Below are 21848 nucleotides of genomic sequence, written 5' to 3'. Positions count from 1 at the left end.
TTTTTAAGTGGGAGAACTTGCACAATTGGTGGCTGACTAAATACTTTTTTCCCCCACTGTACATCTGCTTGAAAATCTATGGCAAGACTTTAAAATTGCTGTGTTGACAGAACTTGAAGACTTTTTTAAAGAATAATGGGCAAATATTGCAATCTAGGTGTGCGAAGCTCTTAGAGACTTACCCAAGAAGACTCACATCTGTAATCGCTGCCAAAGGTATTTTTGACATGTATTGAATATGTATCTAATCAAGGTATATTAGTGTTTCCTTTTTCATTACTTTAGAAGAAACGTTAGATTTTTTTTCTCCACAAAAAAGCAATCCAGCATTGGATGATGAGGAGGAGGATGAGGATGAGGATGATGATGATGAGGATAATGAGGATGAGGATGATGATGATGATGAGGATGACGAGGATGATGATGAGGAGGATGATGACGAGGATGATGAGGATGAGGATGAGGATGATGAGGATGAGGATGATGACGAGGATAATGATGAGGAGGATGATGATGAGGATGAGGAGGATGATGATGAGGATGATGATGATGAGGATGATGAGGATGATGAGGATGATGAGGATGATGATGATGAGGAGGAGGATGAGGATGATGAGAATGAGGATGAGGATGATGACGAGGATGATGAGGATGAGGATGACGAGGATGAGGATCAGGAGGAGGATGAGGACGATGATGATGATGAGGATGATGAGGATGATGATGAGGATGATGATGAGGATGATGATGATGAGGATGTTGACGAGGATGAGGATGAGGAGGAGGATGAGTATGATGAGGATGATGATGAGGATGATGAGGATGAGGATGAGGAGGAGGATGATGACGAGGATGATGAGGATGATGAGGATGATGATGATGATGAGGATGATGAGGATGAGGATGATGACGAGGATGATGAGGATGAGGATGAGGATGATGATGAGGAGGAGGATGATGACGAGGAGGAGGATGATCAAGATGAAGATAGCGATCACAATAGCGATGATAAGCTCCGGTGTTCCTCCTACGGCGCACAGCTGTGGAACACACACACTCTCAAATCAAATCAAATCAAATCAAATTTTATTGGTCACATGCGCCGAATACAACAGGTGCAGACATTACAGTGAAATGCTTACTTACAGCCCTTAACCAACAGTGCATTTATTTTAAACAAAAAAGTAAGAATAAAACAACAACAAAAAAGTGTTGAGAAAAAAAGAGCAGAAGTAAAAATAAAGTGACAGTAGGGAGGCTATATATACAATAGAATAAAGTGACAGTAGGGAGGCTATATATACAGGGGGGTACCGTTGCATAGTCAATGTGCGGGGGCACCGGCTAGTTGAGGTAGTTGAGGTAATATGTACATGTGGGTAGAGTTAAAGTGACTATGCATAAATAATTAACAGAGTAGCAGCAGCGTAAAAAGTATGGGGGGGGGGGGCAGTGCAAATAGTCCGGGTAGCCATGATTAGCTGTTCAGGAGTCTTATGGCTTGGGGGTAGAAGCTGTTGAGAAGTCTTTTGGACCTAGACTTGGCATTCCGGTACCGCTTGCCGTGCGGTAGCAGAGAGAACAGTCTATGACTAGGGTGACTGGAGTCTTTGACAATTTTGAGGGCCTTCCTCTGACACCGCCTGGTATAGAGGTCCTGGATGGCAGGGAGCTTTGCCCCTGTGATGTACTGGGCCGTACGCACTACCCTCTGTAGTGCCTTGCGGTCAGAGGCCAAGCAGTTGCCATACCAGGCGGTGATGCAACCAGTCAGGATGCTCTCGATGGTGCAGCTGTAGAATTTTTTTGAGGATCTGAGGACCCATGCCAAATCTTTTTAGTCTCCTGAGGGGGAATAGGCTTTGTCGTGCCCTCTTCACGACTGTCTTGGTGTGTTTGGACCATGATAGTTCGTTGGTGATGTGGACACCAAGGATCTTGAAGCTCTCAACCTGTTCCACTACAGCCCCGTCGATGAGAATGGGGGCGTGCTCAGTCCTCTTTTTTTTCCTGTAGTCCACAATCATCTCCTTTGTCTTGGTCACGTTGAGGGAGAGGTTGTTGTCCTGGCACCACACGGCCAGATCTCTGACCTCCTCCCTATAGGCTGTCTCATCTCACCTGCTGTCCGGCTAGCCGGGACTCTACTATGTCAACACAGCTGAACTGAGCCCTGTCCCTCTCTTCCTCCAAGGTGTGTGTGTCCTCCTTCCTCCTCACTGTGGAGCCCCGTGAGAGAGAGGGCCCCCGGCACGTCCACACACAACCACATCCTGAGTGTCACACACAGACAGGAAGTCCTCCAAGGGAAGAATAAGGTGAGCACACCACCGGTGGAGCGGGCAGACAGAGACACAGTGGGAGGGATTGTGATGGATTATAAACACATTCCACAGAGAGACTAGTAGCACACTGACACAGCCATGATGGATTACAAATAGATACATGGCACCATCATACATGTATATCAATAACCATTTAATCAAACGCTGACACACCCAAACACACTACAGATATCATATACATACAGATGCTAGTGCTACAACTCATTAATCTCTCTCTCTCACACACACTTATTGAAATCAAATCACATTTTATTGGTCGCATACACATGTTTAGCAGATGTTATTGTGGGTGTAGTGAAATGCTTATGTTCCTAGCTCCGACAGTGCAGTAATATCTAACAATACACGCAAATCTAAAAGTAAAAGCATGTAATTAAGAAATATAGAAATATTAGGACAAGCAATGTCGGAGTCTGGAGTATTCAGACCCCTTCACTTTTTCCACATTTTGTTACGTTACAGCCTTATTCTAAACTTCATTAAACTGTTTTTTTCCCCTCATCAATCTACACACAATCCCCATAATGACAAAGCAAAAACAGGTTTTTAGAAATGTTTGCAAATTTATAAAAAATTAAACACTTAAATAACACATTTACATAAGTATTCAGACCCTTTACTCAGTACTTTGTTGAAGCACCTTTGGAAGCGATTACAGCCTCGAGTCTTCTTGGGTATGACGCTATAAGCTTGGCACACCTGTATTTGGGGAGTTTCTCCCATTCTTCTCTGCAGATCCTCTCAAGCTCTGTCAGGTTGGATGGGGAGCTTCACTGCACAGCTATTGTTTGATCGGGTTCAAGTCTGGGCTCTGGTTGGGCCACTCAAGGACATTCAGAGACTTGTCCAGAAGCCACTCCTGCGTTGTCTTGGCTGTGTGCTTAGGGTCGTTGTCCTGTTGGAAGGTGAACCTTCGCCCTAGTCTGGAGCAGGTTTTCATCAAGGAACTCTCTGTACATTGCTCCGTTCATCTTTCCCTCGACCCTGACTAGTCTCCCAGTCCCTGCCGCTGAAAAACATCTAGGAAGATTCTTGGTGGTTCCAAACTTCCTCCATTTAAAAATGATGGCTGCCACTGTGTTCTTGGGGGCCTTCAATGCTGCAGAAATGTTTTGGTACCCTTCCCCAGATCTGTGCCTCGACACAATCCTGTCTCGGCGCTCTACAGACAATTCCTTCGACCTCATGGCTTGGTTTTTGCTCTGACATGCACTGTCAACTGTGGGACCTTATATAGACAAGTGTGTACCTTTCCAAATCATGTCCAATCAATTGAATTTACCACAGGTGTACTGCAATCAAGTTGTAGAAACATCACAAGGATGATCAATGGAAACAGGATGCACCTGAGCTCAATTTCGAGTGTCATAGCAAAGGGCCTGAATACTTATGTAAATAAGGTATTTCAGTTTTTAATTTTTAATAAATTAGCGAAAATGTCTAAAAACCAATTTTCGCTTTGTCATTATGGGGTATTGTGTGTAGATTGATGAGGAAATTGTTTTATTTAATCCATTTTAGAATAAGGCTGTAAAGTAACAAAATGTGGAAAAAGGGAAGGGGTCTGAATACTCTCCGAATGCACTGTAAATATGCAGTATATATATATGATGGGATGTATAGACATTGTGGACAGTATGTGGATAGAATATGTAGTATATCTGAAGAATATGTAGGATAGAATAGTATACGTACAGCAATAGTTGAATAGGATGGCCATGACTAGAATACAGTACATATGAAATGGGTAAAACAGTATGTAAACATTATTAAAGTGACCAGTGTTCCATTATTAAAGTGGCCAGTGTTCCATGTCTATGTACATAGGGCAGCAGCCTCTAAGGTGCAGGGATGCGTAACCAGGTGGTAGGCGGCTAGTGACAGTGACTAAGTTCAGGGCAGGGTTCTGGGTGGAGGCCGGATAGTAATGGCTATTTAACAGTCTGATGGCCTTGAGATAGAAACAGTTTTTCAGTCTCTCGGTCCCAGCTTTGAACCCCTGTACTGACCTCGCCTTCTGGATGATAGGGGGGTGAACAGGCCATGGCTTGGTTGGCTGAGGTCCTTGATGATCTTCTTGGCCTTCCTGTGGTGCTGTAGATGTCCTGAAGGGCAGGCAGTGTGCTCCTGGTGATGCATTAGGCTGACCGCATCACCCTCTGGAGAGCCCTGCGGTTGCAGACGGTGCAGTTGCTGTACCAGGCGGTGATACAGCCGATAGGATGACATGAGAAATATGTGGCAGTGTCTACAGACAATCACGGATTACAAAGGGAAAACCAGCCACTTTGAGGATAACACAGTGCCACCGACGATGCCCGCTCCCAAGGACTGCGGGCTCTCGTTCTCCGTGGCCGACGTGAGTAAGACATTTAAGCGTGTTAACCCTCACAAGGCTGCCGGCCCAGACGGCATCCCTAGCCGCGTCCTCAGAGCATGCGCAGACCAGCTGGCTGGAGTGTTTATGGACATATTCAATCTCTCCCTATCCCAGTCTGCTGTCCCTACTTCAAGATGTCCACCATTGTTCCTGTACCCAATAAAGTAAAGGTAACTGAACTAAATGACTATCGCCCCGTAGCACTCACTTCTGTCATCATGAAGTGCTTTGAGAGGCTAGTTAAGGCTCATATCACCTCTACCTTACCTGACACCCTGGACCCACTTCAATTTGCATACCGCCCCAATAGATTCACAGACGATGCAATCACCATCGCACTGCACACTGCCCTATCCCATCTGGACAAGAGGAATACCTACGTAAGAATACTGTTCATTGACTATAGCTCAGCCTTCAACACCATAGTACCCTCCAAGCAACTGGGTCCTGGACTTCCTGACGGGCCGCCCCCAGGTGGTGAAGGTAGGAAACAATACCTCCACTACGCTGATCCTCAACACAGGGGCCCCACAAGGGTGCGTTCTCAGACCCCTCCTGTACTCCCTGTTCACACATGACTTTGTGGTCACGCACGCCTCCAACTCAATCATCAAGTTTGCAGACAACACAACAGTAGTAGGCCTGATTACCAACAATGACGAGACAGCCTACAGGGAGGAGGTGAGGGCCTTGGCGGAGTGGTGCCAGGGAAATAACAAATTTCCCTCAATGTCAACAAAACTAAGGAGCTGATCGTGGACTTCAGGAGACAGCAGAGGGAGCACACCCCTATCCACATCGACGGGACCGCAGTGGAGAAGGTGAAAAGCTTAAAGTTCCTCGGCGTACACATCACTGACAATCTGAAATGGTCCACCCACACAGACAGTGTGTTGAAGAATGCGCAACAGTGCCTCTTCAACCTCAGGAGGCTGAAGAAATGTGCCTTGGCCCCTAAGACCCTCACAGAATTGTACAGATGCACCATTGAGAGCATCCTGTCGGGCTGTATCACCGCCTGGTACATTAACTGCACCACCCGCAACCGCAGGGCTCTCCAGAGGGTGGTGCAGTCTGCCTATCGCATCACCGGGGGCACTCTGCCTGCCCGCCAGGACACCTACAGCACCCGATGTCACAGGAAGGCCTAAATGATTATCAAGGACATCAACCATCCGAGCCATAGCCTGTTCACACCGCTACCATCCAGAAGGCGAGGTCAGTACAGGTGCATCAAAGCTGGGACTGAAAAGAAGCTTCTATCTCAAGGCCATCAGACTGTTAAATGGCCATCACTAGCCGGCTACCACCCGGTTACTCAACCCTGCACCTTAGAGGCTGCTGACCTATATATATAGACATGGAATCCCTGGTCACTTTAATAATTAAACACTAGTTACTTTAATAAGGTTTACATACTGCTTTATTCATTTCATATGTATATACTAATTCTATTCTACTGTATTTTAGTCAATGCCACTCCGACATTGCTCGTGCTAATATTTATATATTTCTTAATTCCACTCTTTTACTTTTAGATTTGTGTGTATTGTTGTGAATTGTTAGATACTACTGCACTGTTGGAGCTAGGAACACAAGCATTTCGCTACACCCGCAATAACATCTGCTAAATATGTGTATGTGACCAATACAATTTGATTTGATTCTTGGGTACAGGAACAATGGTGGACATCTTGAAGCAAGTGGGAACAGCAGACTGGGATAGGGAGAGATTGAATATGTCCGTAAACACTCCAGCCAGCTCGTCTGCAAATACTCTGAGGTCTCGGCTAGGGATGCCGTCTGGTGGTAGTGTAGGGTAGGGTTAATTGAGTGTGTGTAATGTGTTTAGCTTCCCTGTAGTCTGGAGGTGGGCGGTAGGGCTGGTTCAGATACCTCTATTGTCTTCTCATTGGAAAATGGAAAATGTGACCACTGTTATCGGTGGCAGCAGAGGTAAAGTGTGTGTGTGTGTGTGTGTGTATGTGTGTGTGTGTGTGTGTGTGGGCGCACGCTCGTGCGTGTATGTATTTTCTACAGACCGTGGGGGTTTTGATGGTTGCTGAGGCGTTTGTGTCCGGAGTGTATCGCTGTATTGCCTCTAACTCTGTGGGCAAGGATGAACTGGACATGCCCTTCTATATAACAGGTAGAGTCCAACGACATCACACCAACAAACTGGTCACTACAGTCACAAAATCAAAACTACATCCTTCATCATGACTTGCAGTATAGTACTACCAGTATGTGCACCATTGCATACATTAGTGTGTACAGATGTAGGATCTTCATTTGATCATTATTTTGTTGCTGAGTATTTTCCTGCACAGCAGGAAATGCAAACTTGTAATGTATTCAAGGTTTAAAAAGGCTTCTAAAGTTTGTAATTTCCACTTTAAAATGTAAGACTTTGCCCTAACGAAAAATGTATCAACCCCTGCAAAAAATGTCCATTCATTATAATCCACATTTTAATTCACATTTCCTGTTGCTGCAGGATTATTTTCTTGCTGTAGCAAACTGTCTTAAATTAAGATCCTACATCTGTATATGTGTCACAACGTAAAATGTATCAATGACTAACTATGAAGGATGTCATATCACCTCTGCCTCACCTTCATCTCTCCCAGTCTCTTCCTCTTTCTCATGCCTTTTCTCTTCCTCTTGTCCTTTTGTCTCTCTCAATTCCTCCCCCTCTTTTTCTGAGTCACTGTGATGTCCAGCTAAAATCAGACAAATTGATGACTGTGTGTGTGGATGTTTGTGTGGCTATACAGTACCAGTCAAATGTTTGGACACACCTACTCATTCAAGGGTTTTTCTTTATTTTTACTATTTTCTACATGGTAGAATAATAGTGAAGACATCAAAACTATGAAATAACACATATGGAATCATGTAGTAACCAAAAAAGGGTTAAACAAATCAAAATATATTTTATACTTCAGATTCTTCAAAGTAGCCACCCTATGCCTTGATGATAGCTTTGCACACTCTTGGCATTCTCTCAACCAGCTTCATGTGGTAGTCACCTGGAATGCATTTCAATTAACAGGTGTGCCACATTAAAAGTTAATTTGTGGAATTTCTTTCATTCTTAATGCGTTTGAGCATTAGTTGTGTTGTGACAAGGTAGGGGTGGTATACAGAAGATAGACCTATTTGGTAAAAGACCAAGCCCATATTATGGCAAGAACAGCTCAAATAAGCAAAGAGAAACGACAGTCCATCATTACTTTAAGACATGAAGGTCAGTCAATCCGGAAAATTTCAAGAACTTTTAAAGTTTCTGAAAGTGCAGACGAAAAACCATCAAGCGCTATGATAAAACTGGCTCTCATGAGGACCGCCACAGGAATGGAAGACCCAGAGTTACCTCTGCTGCAGAGGATACGTTCATTAGAGTTACCAGCCTCAGAAATTGGCAATTAACTGCACCTCAGATAGCAGCCCAAATAAATGCTTCACAGAGTTCAAGTAACAGACTCATCTCAACATCAACTGTTCAGAGGAGACTGTGTGAATCAGGCCTTCATGTTCTTCAAAGAAACCACTACTAAAGGACACCAATAAGAAGAAGAGACTTGCTTGGGCCAAGAAACACGAGCAATGGACATTAGACCGGTGGAAATCTGTCCTTTGGTCTGATGAGTCCAAATGTGAGATTTTTGGTTCCAACCGCCGTGTCTTTGTGAGACGTAGAGTAGGTGAATGGATGATCTCCGTATGTGTGGTTCCCACAGTGAAGCATGCAGGAGGAGGAGGTGTGATGGTGTGGGGGTGCTTTGCTGGTGACACTGTTGGTGATTTATTTAGAATTCAAGGCACACTTAACCAGCATGGCTACCACATCATTCTGCAGCGATACGCCATCCCATCTGGTTTGCGCTTAGTGGGACTATCATTTGTTTTTCAACAGGACAATGACCCATGCTGTGTAAGGGCTATTTGACCAAGAAGGAGAGTGATGGAGTGCTGCATCAGATGACCTGGCCTCCACAATCACCCAACCTAACCCAATTGAGATGATTTGGGATGAGTTGGACCGCAGAGTGAAGGAAAAGCAGCCAACAAGTGCTCAGCATATGTGGGAACTCCTTCAAGACTGTTGGAAAAGCATTCCAGGTGAAGCTGGTTGAGAGAATGCCAAGAGTGTGCAAAGCTGTCATCAAGGCAAAGGGTGGCTACTTTGAAGAATCTAAAATACAAAATTTATTTTGATTTGTTTAACACGTTTTTGGTTACTACATGATTCCATATGTGTTATTTCATAGTTTTGATGTCTTCACTATTATTGTACAATGTAGAAAATAGTAAAAAATTAAGAAAAACCCTTGAATGAGTAGGTGTGTCCAAACTTTTGACTGGTACTGTATGTCAATATGTTGCCATGGAGATGGGGCAGAGGTGTGTGTGTGTTTTACCCTGTGTGTGTATTATCCCCCTCTGTGTGCTAGTGTGAATTGGACCCTGTGTGTGTACGTGAGTGTGTGTTGTCTGCTGTGTATTTGTATTTGTGTCGCCTCTGTGTGTGTGTGTGTTTGTGTGTGTGTTGTCCCCTGTGTGTGTCGCCCCTGTGTGTGTGTGTGTGTGTGTGTGTGTGTTGTCCCCTGTGTGTGTGTTGTCCCCTGTGTGTGTTGCCCCTGTGTGTGTGTGTGTGTGTTGTCCCCTGTGTGTGTGTGTTGTCCCCTGTGTGTGTATGTGTGTGTTTGAGTGAAACAGGAACCTGGGGCTCTTATCGAGTCTCTTCCCTGTGCGGGGTGCACTTCCCTGGGCCGCCAGGCCCTCTTTATTTCGGGAGGCCTGGGGGTGTTCGGGAAAGATAAACACTATCTGCCATCAGGAAACCCTAGAGCCGTTTCCACAGGAAATTTCAAATAGCTAAAGTAAATAAAAGGCATTTTCACTGTATTCCTCTGGCTGCTTTTACCCACAATAGTTATTCAACATTGTCATCAAAGGATAAGAAAATGGCGGCTTGGTCAACACTTGAGAGTAGGAGTCAGATTCGTTGGAGGTCTAGTGAGATGGTGGGCAGGGAGGTTTGTTGTGGGGCCCCGTGTAGCTCAGTTGGTAGAGCATGGCGCTTGCAACGCCAGGGTTGTGGGTTCGTTTCCCACGGGGGGCCAGTATGAAAATGTATGCACTCACTAACTGTATGTCGCTCTGGATAAGAGTGTCTGTAAAAGGGTTTTCAGAGCTGTTTGTATAGGGAGGTGTAGACCAGAGTGGCTTGAATAGGAACTGAATCTCTGCATCCCTCTCTCGCTCCTTTCCCCCCTCCTTCCTTCCCTCTCTCCCTCCCTATCTCCCCTTCCCCCTCTCCTCACTCCCCCCTCCTTCTTTGCCTCTCTCCCGATTCCTCTCTGTCTCCCCCCTCTCTCTCTCAGATGTCCCAGGAGGCTTCAGTGTGAGTCAGGAGGAGGAGCCAAGGGAGGGAGGAGACCTACACCTCACCTGCGTAGCCAATAAGCACCTGTACACCAAGTTGTCATGGCAACGGGTGACTGACACAGCAGAGGCCACACCCCCAATCCCCTCCCTGGGTGGTGAACTGTCCTTAGGAGAGTTTTCTGACACTCTGAGTCTATTGCTTAGCAACCTGACGGCGGGGGATTCTGGAACCTACCGCTGCTCCGCCCATCACCTGCTGACGGGACAGAACACACGTCTGGACACACAGGTGGACGTCAGAGGTGAGCCCTCTGACCTCTCACACCAGACCACTCTGATCATCATCATTATGATGATCATCATCATTACCATCATCATTATCATCATCATTACGTCATCATTACCATCATCATTACATCGTCATTACCATCGTCGTTACCATCGTCATTACAATCGTCATTACATCGTCATTACGTCATCATTACCGTTCGTCATTACAGTTGTCATTATCATCATCATTATCGTCATCATTACCAACCTCATTACCATCGTCATTATCATCATCATTACCATCATCGTTACCAACCTCATTACCATCATCATTACCGTCGTCATTACCATCATCATTACCGTCATCGTTAGCATCATCATTGCCATCATCATTACCATCATCATTACCATCATTATTATTGTCATTACTATGACACATTCACACATCCATTAACAAACAGGGTCATACTCATATCAACATACTCATAGACGTGCTCACACCTGTCATTTCAACTCAGCAGAATTGTTTTTATGAATTTAATGGATTGCCTATATGTCCCTTTACATTGTATGGGGATAACGGCATTCATTCACCATCTGGTATGTACATAAACACTCACATTCACACACAGTGATACACACACACACACACACACTCAGATCAGTGCTTGGGAACTGGGTCCTGTAGTTTCCTGGGGCCCCTCCCTGCCTCAGTTTGCTCTCCTGCTCTCTCTCTCCCTGCACCTCTTTCTTTCACGTGGGAATGCTCCCTCGTCAGGAGGAAGAGGACACAATGGCAATTCCCACAATGCCACATTTACAGGCCCCTTCACAGGGCCAGAGGAACAATCAGCCAATCAGACACTGTCAAACCACGGACTCACAGACAATCATCAATTGTTGTCCAGGAGGAAGATATGGGAAAAAACAATCAGTCCCACATTACTTAAGTCCCTTATTTTCATGTCTTTTACTGCTGCTGCAAACCTCGACGCATAGACTTCCTCTCAAAGACCCCCATGGGCTTTTAACTAGAGAGGGGGGGATGTCATCCTATTGTAGTCTTTGTAGTCTAGGTGGTGAGTAATGTTTAAAATGTAGTGGCCATTTATGAATAATAACCAATGGCCTATTAACAGCTAATAACCGCCTTGATGACAATACATTGTTGTGGCCAGTGGGAAAAGGGCTATTTTAAGATTACTATTACAAACCCAAGAGGAACCCAGGTCAGCTGACGTGAAGTTGAAGTTAAGGCCACACACACTCACAGACACACACATACACACACACACACACACGCACACACACACATACACAGAAATGTGTCACTAACACACACATTGTCGTCAGAGCGTGGCAGGGGTCCAGGGAGGGATGTCAAATATCCCTGCTTCAATTTGTAGAGAAAGAAAAGGGAAAACGACACTAATTCTATTCATAGTACTACTGTATGACTTATGACTATTCATGGGACTACTGTACAACTTATGACTATTCATGGGACTACTGTATAACTTATGACTCTTCATAGGACTACTGTATGACTTATGACTGGTCATAGTACTACTGTATAACTTATGACTATTCATGGGACTACTGTATAACTTATGACTATTCATAGTGCCACTGTATAAATTATGACTATTCATGGAACTGCTGTGTAGCTTGTGACTATTCATGGGACTACTGTATGACTTATGGCTACTCATGGGACTACTGTATAATTTATGACTATTCATAGGACAACTGTGTGACTTATGACTCTTCATAGGACTACTGTATGACTTATGACTAGTCATAGTGCCACTGTATAACTTGTGACTATTCATAGTACTACTGTATAACTTATGACTATTCATCATACCGCTGTATAACTTCTGACTATTCATGGGACTACTGAATGACTTATGACTCTTCATGGGACTACTGTATAACTTATGACTGTTCATAGTACTACTGTACGACTTATGACTATTCATCATACCGCTGTATAACTTATGACTATTCGTGGGACAACTGCATGACTTATGACTATTCATAGGACTACTGCATGACTTATGACTCATCTGTTCTGTTGGAATTTATTCACTTGACATTGAAGTAACTCAACATTTTGTGATACAATGATGACCTCTGTTCATGTGGACCTTGGCCACATCTCTCTCTCACACACACAAAACTAATCATGCACACACTCATGGTGTGTGTTCCCCCACAGTACTGGAGGCTCCGGTGCTGTTACAGAATCTGTCTGACTGTAGCGTGAACGTCAGCAGCTCAGTGACACTCAGCTGCCGCGCCCACGGCGTGCCACGCCCCTTCATCACATGGTACAAGGACCAACACACACTGCTTCAGGGATCAGGTGGGAGGCACAGTGATCTTCTATCCCCGTCTCAACTGTACTGAACAAAAATATAAACGCAACATGCATCACTTTCAACGATTTTACTGAGTTACAGTTCATATAAGGAAATCAGTCAATTGAAATAAATAAATTAGGCCCTAATATATGGATTTCACATGACTGGGCAGGGGCACAGCCATTGGTGGGACTGGGAGGGCATAGGCCCACCCACTTGGGAGCCAGGCCCACCCACTGGGGAGACAGGCCCAGCCAATCAGAATGAGTTTATCCCCACAAAAGGGCTTTACTACAGACAGAAATATTCCTCAGCTGTCCGGGTGGCTGGTCTCAGACGATCCTGCAGGTGAAGAAGCCGGATGTGGAGGTCCTGGGCTGGCGTGGTTACACGTGGTCTGCTGTTGTGAAGCCGGTTGGACGTACTGCCAAATTTTCTAAAACAACATTGGAAGCGGCTTGTGGTAGAGAAATGAACATTCAATTCTCTGGCAACAGCTCTGGTGGACAGTCCTGCAGTCAGCATGCCAATTGTAAGCTCCCTCAAAACTTGAGACATCTGTGGCATCGTGTTGTGTGACAAAACTGCAAATTTTAGTGGCCTTTTATTGTCCCCAGCACAAGGTGAACTTGTGTAATGATCATGCTTTTTAATCAGCTTCTTGATATGCCACACCTGTCAGGTGGATGGATTAACTTGGCAAAGGAGAAATTATCACTAACAGGGATGTAAACAAATTTGTGCACAAAATTTGAGAGAAATAAGCTTGTGCGTATGGAACATTTCTGAGATCTTTTATTTCAGCTCATGAAACATGGGACCAACACTTTACATGTTGCGTTTATATATTTTTTCAGTATATACAGTGGGGAGAACAAGTATTTGATACACTGCCGATTTTGCAGGTTTTCCTACTTACAAAGCATGTAGAGGTCTGTAATTTTTATCATAGGTACACTTCAACTGTGAGAGACGGAATCTAAAACAAAAATCCAGAAAATCACATTGTATGATTTTTAAGTAATTAATTTGCATTTTATTGCATGACATAAGTATTTGATACATCAGAAAAGCAGAACTTAATATTTGGTACAGAAACCTTTGTTTGCAAGTACAGAGATCATATGTTTCCTGTAGGTCTTGACCAGGTTTGCACACACTGCAGCAGGGATTTTGGCCCACTCCTCCATTTGACCTTCTCCAGATCCTTCAGGTTTCGGGGCTGTCACTGGGCAATACGGACTTTCAGCTCCCTCCAAAGATTTTCTATTGGGTTCAGGTCTGGAGACTGGCTAGGCCACTCCAGGACCTTGAGATGCTTCTTACGGAGCCACTCCTTAGTTGCCCTGGCTGTGTGTTTCGGGTCGTTGTCATGCTGGAAGACCCAGCCACGACCCATCTTCAATGCTCTTACTGAGGGAAGGAGGTTGTTGGCCAAGATCTCGCGATACATGGCCCCATCCATCCTCCCCTCAATACGGTGCAGTCGTCCTGTCCCCTTTGCAGAAAAGCATCCCCAAAGAATAATGTTTCCACCTTCATGCTTCACGGTTGGGATGGTGTTCTTGGGGTTGTACTCATCCTTCTTCTTCCTCCAAACACGGCGAGTGGAGTTTAGACCAAAAAGCTCTATTTTTGTCTCATCAGACCACATGACCTTCTCCCATTCCTCCTCTGGATCATCCATATGGTAATTGGCAAACTTCAGACGGGCCTGGACATGCGCTGGCTTGAACAGGGGGACCTTGCGTGCGCTGCAGGATTTTAATCCATGACGGCGTAGTGTGTTACTAATGGTTTTCTTTGAGACTGTGGTCCCAGCTCTCTTCAGGTCATTGACCAGGTCCTGCCGTGTAGTTCTGGGCTGATCCCTCACCTTCCTCATGATCATTGATGCCCCACGAGGTGAGATCTTGCATGGAGCCCCAGACCGAGGGTGATTGACCGTCATCTTGAACTTCTTCAATTTTCTAATAATTGAGCCAACAGTTGTTGCCTTCTCACCAAGCTGCTTGCCTATTGTCCTGTAGCCCATCCCAGCCTTGCGCAGGTCTACAATTTTATCCCTGATGTCCTTACACAGCTCTCTGGTCTTGGCCATTGTGGAGAGGTTGGAGTCTGTTTGATTGAGTGTGTGGACAGGTGTCTTTTATACAGGTAACGAGTTCAAACAGGTGCAGTTCATACAGGTAATGAGTGGAGAACAGGAGGGCTTCTTAAAGAAAAACTAACAGGTCTGTGAGAGCCGGAATTCTTACTGGTTGGTAGGTGATCAAATACTTATGTCATGCAATAAAATGCAAATTAATTACTTAAAAATCATACAATGTGATATTCTGGATTTTTATTTTAGATTCCGTCTCTCACAGTTGAAGTGTACCTATGATAAAAATTACAGACCTCTACCTGCTTTGTAAGTAGGAAAACCTGCTAAATCTGCAGTGTATCAAATACTTGTTCTCCCCACTGTATATGGGAAAATTACAACAGTGAAAGTTGAGTTGCTTGGTGACTCGGAGTGTCAATAGTCTAAAGTGACTTCCTCTCCTCCTCTTTTTACTTCACCTGCGCTGATCTGAATAAATCTGAATAAAGACAAGAAGATGAGAGAGGAATCCTCTTCAAACTGTTGAGAATGACTCCTGAAGTTGGTGTTGGGAAATTAATGTGACATGTTCTGTTTCTCATGTGCAGGTATCGTCATAGCACCAGGAGGCGAGAACCTCCACATTGACCGAATCACAGTGGAGGACCAGGGTCTGTACACCTGCCAGGCAACCAATGAGAGAGGCTCTGCTGAGAGCTCCGCCTACATCTGGGTTCACAGTAAGGATGCATTGACCAATAGTAACTCTGGAATACATTAAACTCTCTCTCCTCTCTTGTTCTATAACCGTCCGTTCTTCCATATTTGGTCATGTTGGTGCCTGTGGATGAACACTCTTGTGATAGCCGGGATATGAGTGTTAAAGGGTATGAATGACAATCCATTAGATGATCAACCTTATACATATAACAGTAATCTAATCATTATTTATTAGAACAAGAGTGACGAGTAAAGCTACAGCTAATAGGGTAAGTTGTAAAGACAAAACTAGACACTGCTTTAGATAGTCCTGCTATCCTTATAAGTATTGATTGATGTTCCCTACTTTAGAGAGTCTTTGGTACGTGACCCAGTCCTTTCCAGTAGAGGCTGGTCCAGTGTCAGTCACCTCTGTTTGGAGGGCCCACTCGCTGGGTAGCAGCTACCGGACGCTGCCTAGCCTGACCATGGAGAGGAGTGGCTGAGTGTTGTTGTGTTCTAATAAGTCAGGAAGGAAGCTGTCTCCCTTTTTGATTTCCTTTCGGAAGCCCCACTCTGCTGCCCCGTAAACTGGGGCTATTTCTATATCTTCAGAAAAACAACAAGATGAATGAGGAGGATGGCTGTTTGTGTTTGAGCCTGTTGGGCCATTTCCACCCTGATCAGAGGCTAGGACAGACAGGGAGGGAAGGAGGGAGGGAGGGACGGACGGAGGGACAGTGAGAGAACAGCGCCCTGGTTTGGGAGGGTAGAGAACTGCAGAGCAAGGGTGAAATGAATATCAGATAAGTGATTTTACTTGAAGCGAGGGAGGAGAGAATAAGTATTCCAAGAGGGCCTTGTTCATCTCTATGGTTCTATTCCTATACTTCAAAAAATTGGTAAATCCTTAGATTAATTTCAATCATGCTCTCTCTCTCTCTCTCTCTCTCTCTCTCTCTCTCTCTCTCTCTCTCTCTCTCTCTCTCTCTCTCTCTCTCTCTCTCTCTCTCTCTCTCTCTCTCTCTCTCTCTCCTCTCTCCCTCTCTCCCTCTCTCTCTCCCTCTCTCCCTCTCTCCCTCTCTCTCTCTCTCTCTCTCTCTCTCCCTCTCTCTCTCTCTCTCTCTCTCTCTCTCTCCCTCTCTCCCTCTCGCTCTCTCTTTCTCCCCCCCCCTCTCTCTCTCTCTCTCTCTCTCTCTCAATTCAATTCAATTCAAAGTGCTTTATTGGCATGGGAAACATATGTTTACATTGCCAAAGCAAGTGAAATAGATAATAGACAAAAGTGAAATAAACATTACACTCACAAAAGTTCCAAAGGAATAGAGACATTTCAAATGTCATATTATGGCTATGTACAGTGTTGTAACGATGTGCAAATAGTTAAAGTAAAAATAAATAAACATAAATATGGGTTGTATTTACAATGGTGTTTGTTCATCACTGGTTGCCCTTTTCTTGTGGCAACAGGTCACAAATATTGCTGCTGTGATTGCACACTGTTGTATTTCACCCAATATATATGGGAGTTTATCAAAATTGGATTTGTTTTCAAATTCTTTGTGGGTCTGTGTAATCTGAGGGAAATACAGTTGAAGTCGGAAGTTTACATACACTTAGGTTGGAGTCATTAAAACTCATTTTTCAACCACTCTACACATTTCTTGTTAACAAACTATCGTTTTGGCAATTTTTCCAACAATTGTTTACAGACAGATTATTTCACTTATAATTCACTGTATCACAATTCCAGTGGGTCAGAAGTTCACATACACTAAGTTGACGGTGCCTTTAAACAGCTTGGAAAATTCCAGAAAATGATGTCATGGCTTTAGAAGCTTCTGATAGGCTAATTGACATCATTTGAGTCAATTGGAGGTGTACCTGTGGATGTATTTCAAGGCCTACCTTCAAACTCAGTGCCTCTTCACTTGACATCATGGGAAAATCAAAAGAAATCAGCCAAGACCTCAGAAAAAGATTTGTAGACCTCCACAAGTCTGGTTCATCCTTGGGAGCAATTTCCAAACGCCTGAAGGTACCATATTCATCTGTACAAACAATAGTACACAAGTATAAACACCATGGGACCACGCAGCTGTCATACCGCGCAGGAAGGAGACGCGTTCTGGCTCCTAGAAATGAACGTACTTTGGTGCGAAAAATGCAAATCAATCCCAGAACAACAGCAAAGGACCTTGTAAACATGCTGGAGGAAACAGGTACAAAAGTATCTATATCCACAGTAAAACGAGTCCTATATCGACATAGTCCTATGCTCAGCAAGGAAGAAGCCACTGCTCCAAAACCGCCATAAAAAAGCCAGACTAGGGTTTGCAACTGCACATGGGGACAAAGATCATACTTTTTGGAGAAATGTCCTCTGGTCTGATGAAACAAAAATAGAACTGTTTGCCCATAATGACCAGCGTTATGTTTGGAGGAGGAAGCTTGCAAGCCGAAGAACACCATCCCAACCATGAAGCACGGGGGTAGAAGCGTCATGCTGTGGGGGTGTTTGCTGCAGGAGGGACTGGTGCACTTCACAAAATAGATGGCATCATGAGGAAGAAAAATGATGTGGATATATTGAAGCAACATCTCAAGACATCAGTCAGGAAGTTAAAGCTTGGTCACAAATGGCTCTTCCAAATGGACAATGACCCCAAGCATTCTTCCAAAGTTGTGGCAAAATGGCTTAAGGACAACAAAGTCAAGGTATTGGAGTGGCCATCACAAAGCCCTGACTTCAATTCTATTGAAAGTTTGTGGGCAGAACTGAAAAAGCGTGTGCGAGCAAGGAGGCCTACAAACCTGACTCAGTTACACCAGCTCTGTCAGGAGGAATGGGCCAAATTTCACCCAACTTATTGTGGGAAGCTTGTGGAAGGCTTCCCGAAACGCTTGACCCAAGTTAAACAATTTAAAGGCAATGCTACCAAATACTAATTGAGTGTATGTAAACTTCTGACCCACTGGGAATGTGATGAAAGAAATAAAAGCTGAAATAAATCATTCTCTCTACTATTATTCTGACATTTCACATTCTTAAAATAAAGTGGTGATCCTAACAGGGAATTTGTACTAGGATTAAATGTCGGGAATTGTGAAAAACTGAGTTTAAATGTATTTGGCTAAGGTGTATGTAAACATCCGACTTCAACTGTATGTGTCTCTATGGTCATACATTTGGCAGGAGGATAGGAAGTGCAGCTCAGTTTCCACCTAATTCTGTGGGCAGTGTGCAGGTCTGCCTACGGCGGCCTTTCTCAATAGCAAGGCTATGCTCACTGAGTCTGTACACAGTCAAAGTTTTCCTTAATTGTGGGTCAGTCACAGTGGTCAGGTATTCTGTCACTGTGTACTCTCTGTTTAGGGCCAAATAGCATTCTAGTTTGCGCTGTTTTTTTAGGTTAATTCTTTCCAATGTGTCAAGTAATTCTCTTTTTGTTTTCTCATGATTTGGTTGGGTCTAATTGTGTTGCTGTTGCTGTCCTGGGGCTCTGTGGGGTCTGTTTGTGTTTGTGAACAGAGCCCCAGGACCAGCTTGCTTAGGGGACTCTTCTCCAGGTTCATCTCTCTTTAGGTGATGGCTTTGTTATGGAAGGTTTGGGAATCGCTTCCTTTTAAGTGGGTGTGTAATTTTTTTTCTGGATTTTGATAATTAGCGGGTATCGGCCTAATTCTGCTCTGCATGCATTATTTGGTGTTTGACGTTGTACACCGGGGATATTTTTGCAGAATTCTGTATGCAGAGTCTCAATTTGGTGTTTGTCCCATTTTGTGAATTCTTGGATGGTGAGCGGACCCCAGACCTCACAACCATAAAGGGCAATGGGTTCTATAACTGATTCAAGTATTTTTTGCCAGATCCTAATTGGTATATCGAATTGTATGTTCTTTTTGATGGCATAGAAGGCCCTTCTTGCCTTGTCTCTCAGATCGTTCACAGCTTTGTGGAAGTTACCTGTGGCGGTGATGTTTAGGCCGAGGTATGTATAGTTTTTTGTGAGCTCTAGGGCAACGGTGTCTAGATGGAATTTGGTTTTTTGGAACACCATTATTTTTGTCTTAAGAGATTTACTGTCAGGGCCCAGGTCTGACAGAATCTGTGCAGAATATCTAGGTGCTGCTGTAGGCCCTCCTTGGTTGGGGACAGAAGCACCAGATCATCAGCAAACAGTAGACATTTGACTTCAGATTCTAGTCCTCTCTCTCTGTGTGTAGACTCATCAGAGGGCATGTCTCTGGAGATCCCTACTCTCACCTGTACCTGTCTGGTGGCCACTCTCTTCTGGCTGCTACTCACTCTCTTCATACGTAAACTCAAACAGGTGAGACACAAATTGAGTAGACTAGATATATATAAAATTGCATAATTATCTGTCCTATTTTTGATAATTCTATATAAATACATTTATCTCAGCCAAACTCTTCGGGTACCAAGGCCGAGTACCTTTCAATCATCATGGACCCAGGGGAGGGGCGTCTGGAGGAGCAGTGTGATAGGCTACAGTACGACCCTGGCCAATGGGAGTTCCCCAGAGACCACCTCAAACTGGGTATAACTTTACATAATTTGTTACCAACTTGTTACACTGTGTAGTGATTGGTTACAGACTTTCTAGGAACTGCCTGTGTATAAAGTTGTGAGAGAGGAGATTATTAAGATTAGTGATAGATACGATCACTTTCTCGTAACAATTTTATCTGCATCAGAGATGACTGGGAGTGCCCCATGTAATCAGTGTTATCTGTGTTGTGCTAATCAGGTCTATCAAGGGTGGGAGCTGTGTTTACTGTAACTAATCAGGTCTGGCTTGGGTGGGATCTGAGTTTGACTCATCAGGGCTTGTTGGGTATACAGTAAATGTCGTTTTAATTTCTCAAGTTTTATAAAAGGTCTAGGTGGTTCCCACCTGAAACCTTTTGAACTTTCTCATGAATCTGAAGATGAACAAAACATTGAGTCTGATAGACTGCCAGCGCCCAGTGCTAAACCACAACCCACCTTTGGGTTTCAACCCCACCATTTGAGAAACAAATAAGATTGTGTTTTAATTATTTCTCTGTGTCCTTCCAGAGAAACCTCTGGGCCGTGGGGCCTTTGGGAAGGTCATGCAGGCGTCTGCCTTTGGCATCGACAACTCTACAGGCTGCAGGACTGTGGCTGTCAAGATGCTCAAAGGTACATGCTTCATTATATTAATTATACCTGAGTCATGATATCTAAGACGTGACAAATGATGACCATTCAGAATAGAGTAGAGTAAAACAATAGAACTGAATAGAATAGAACATGACTCTACCAGCATAGTGACAGGCATTATAAAGTGCTGTATTTATAATGTGCTGTATTGATAATGTGCTGTATTGATAATGTGCTGTATTTATAATGTGCTGTATTGATAATGTGCTGTATTGATAATGTGCTGTATTTATAATGTGCTGTATTTATAATGTGCTGTATTTATAAAGTGATGTATTTATAATGTGCTGTAGATATAATGTGCTGTATTAACAATGTGCTGTATTTATAATGTACTTTATTTATAATGTACTGTATTTATAAAGTGATGTATTTATAATGTGCTGTAGTTATAATGTGCTGTATTAACAATGTGCTGTATTTATAATGTACTTTATTTATAATGTACTGTATTTATAAAGTGATGTATTTATAATGTGCTGTATTTATAATGTGCTGTATTAATAATGTGCTGTATTTATAATGTGCTGTATGCTGTCCACCAGAGGGGGCTACTCCCAGTGAGCACAAGGCTCTGATGACAGAACTGAAGATCCTGAACCACATCGGTCACCACCTGAATGTGGTCAACCTGCTGGGAGCCTGCACCAAGGCAGGGCCTCTGATGGTCATAGTGGAGTACTGTAGGTATGGAAACCTCTCCACCTACCTGAAGAGCAAGAGAGACGTGTTCCTGCTCAACAGGGTGAGTTCTCCCTCTGTCTAGACAGACAGGCAGATACTCATAGCCTTACCTTACAGACCTCGATGAGGTCAAGTTCCCATTGATAAGACATTCTGTCTATATCTTTATAGATGCTGTGAAGAGTGTCATGAATGTGTTAATGTCAGACTTACAGACTATCATACTTATCTCACATACAAGTCTTATTTCCTGTGACGTATATACAAAATTAACCTCAAGCAAGCAAACACTTCACCAACTCACTTCTGCAATCAACTGATGTTCTGTGGAGTTATTTGTAATAAGAGGGACTTTTTCCTTTTTCCTTAACGTCAGAATCTGTAGTTCTGAGTATTTAGTCCTGTATGATTCATG

The 21848-nt window shown here is 43.9% G+C and overlaps 1 protein-coding gene across 1 annotated transcript in view; it reads left to right on the top strand.

Moving 5' to 3' along the window:
- Positions 1 to 21848, top strand: part of LOC121569251 (vascular endothelial growth factor receptor 1) — a 64096-nt gene that overhangs the window by 38989 nt on the left and 3259 nt on the right. The window contains exons 11-19 of the mRNA XM_041880057.2: positions 2195 to 2318; positions 6766 to 6874; positions 10116 to 10421; positions 12611 to 12757; positions 15450 to 15581; positions 19768 to 19874; positions 19967 to 20102; positions 20624 to 20728; positions 21295 to 21494. Coding sequence (XP_041735991.1) covers positions 2195 to 2318; positions 6766 to 6874; positions 10116 to 10421; positions 12611 to 12757; positions 15450 to 15581; positions 19768 to 19874; positions 19967 to 20102; positions 20624 to 20728; positions 21295 to 21494 — 1366 coding nt within the window. The remainder of the gene's footprint in view (positions 1 to 2194; positions 2319 to 6765; positions 6875 to 10115; positions 10422 to 12610; positions 12758 to 15449; positions 15582 to 19767; positions 19875 to 19966; positions 20103 to 20623; positions 20729 to 21294; positions 21495 to 21848) is intronic.

This window comes from Coregonus clupeaformis, chromosome 7 (assembly GCF_020615455.1).
Source record: "Coregonus clupeaformis isolate EN_2021a chromosome 7, ASM2061545v1, whole genome shotgun sequence".
Lineage (NCBI taxonomy): Eukaryota > Metazoa > Chordata > Actinopteri > Salmoniformes > Salmonidae > Coregonus > Coregonus clupeaformis.
This window is presented reverse-complemented; position numbering and strand designations above follow the sequence as displayed.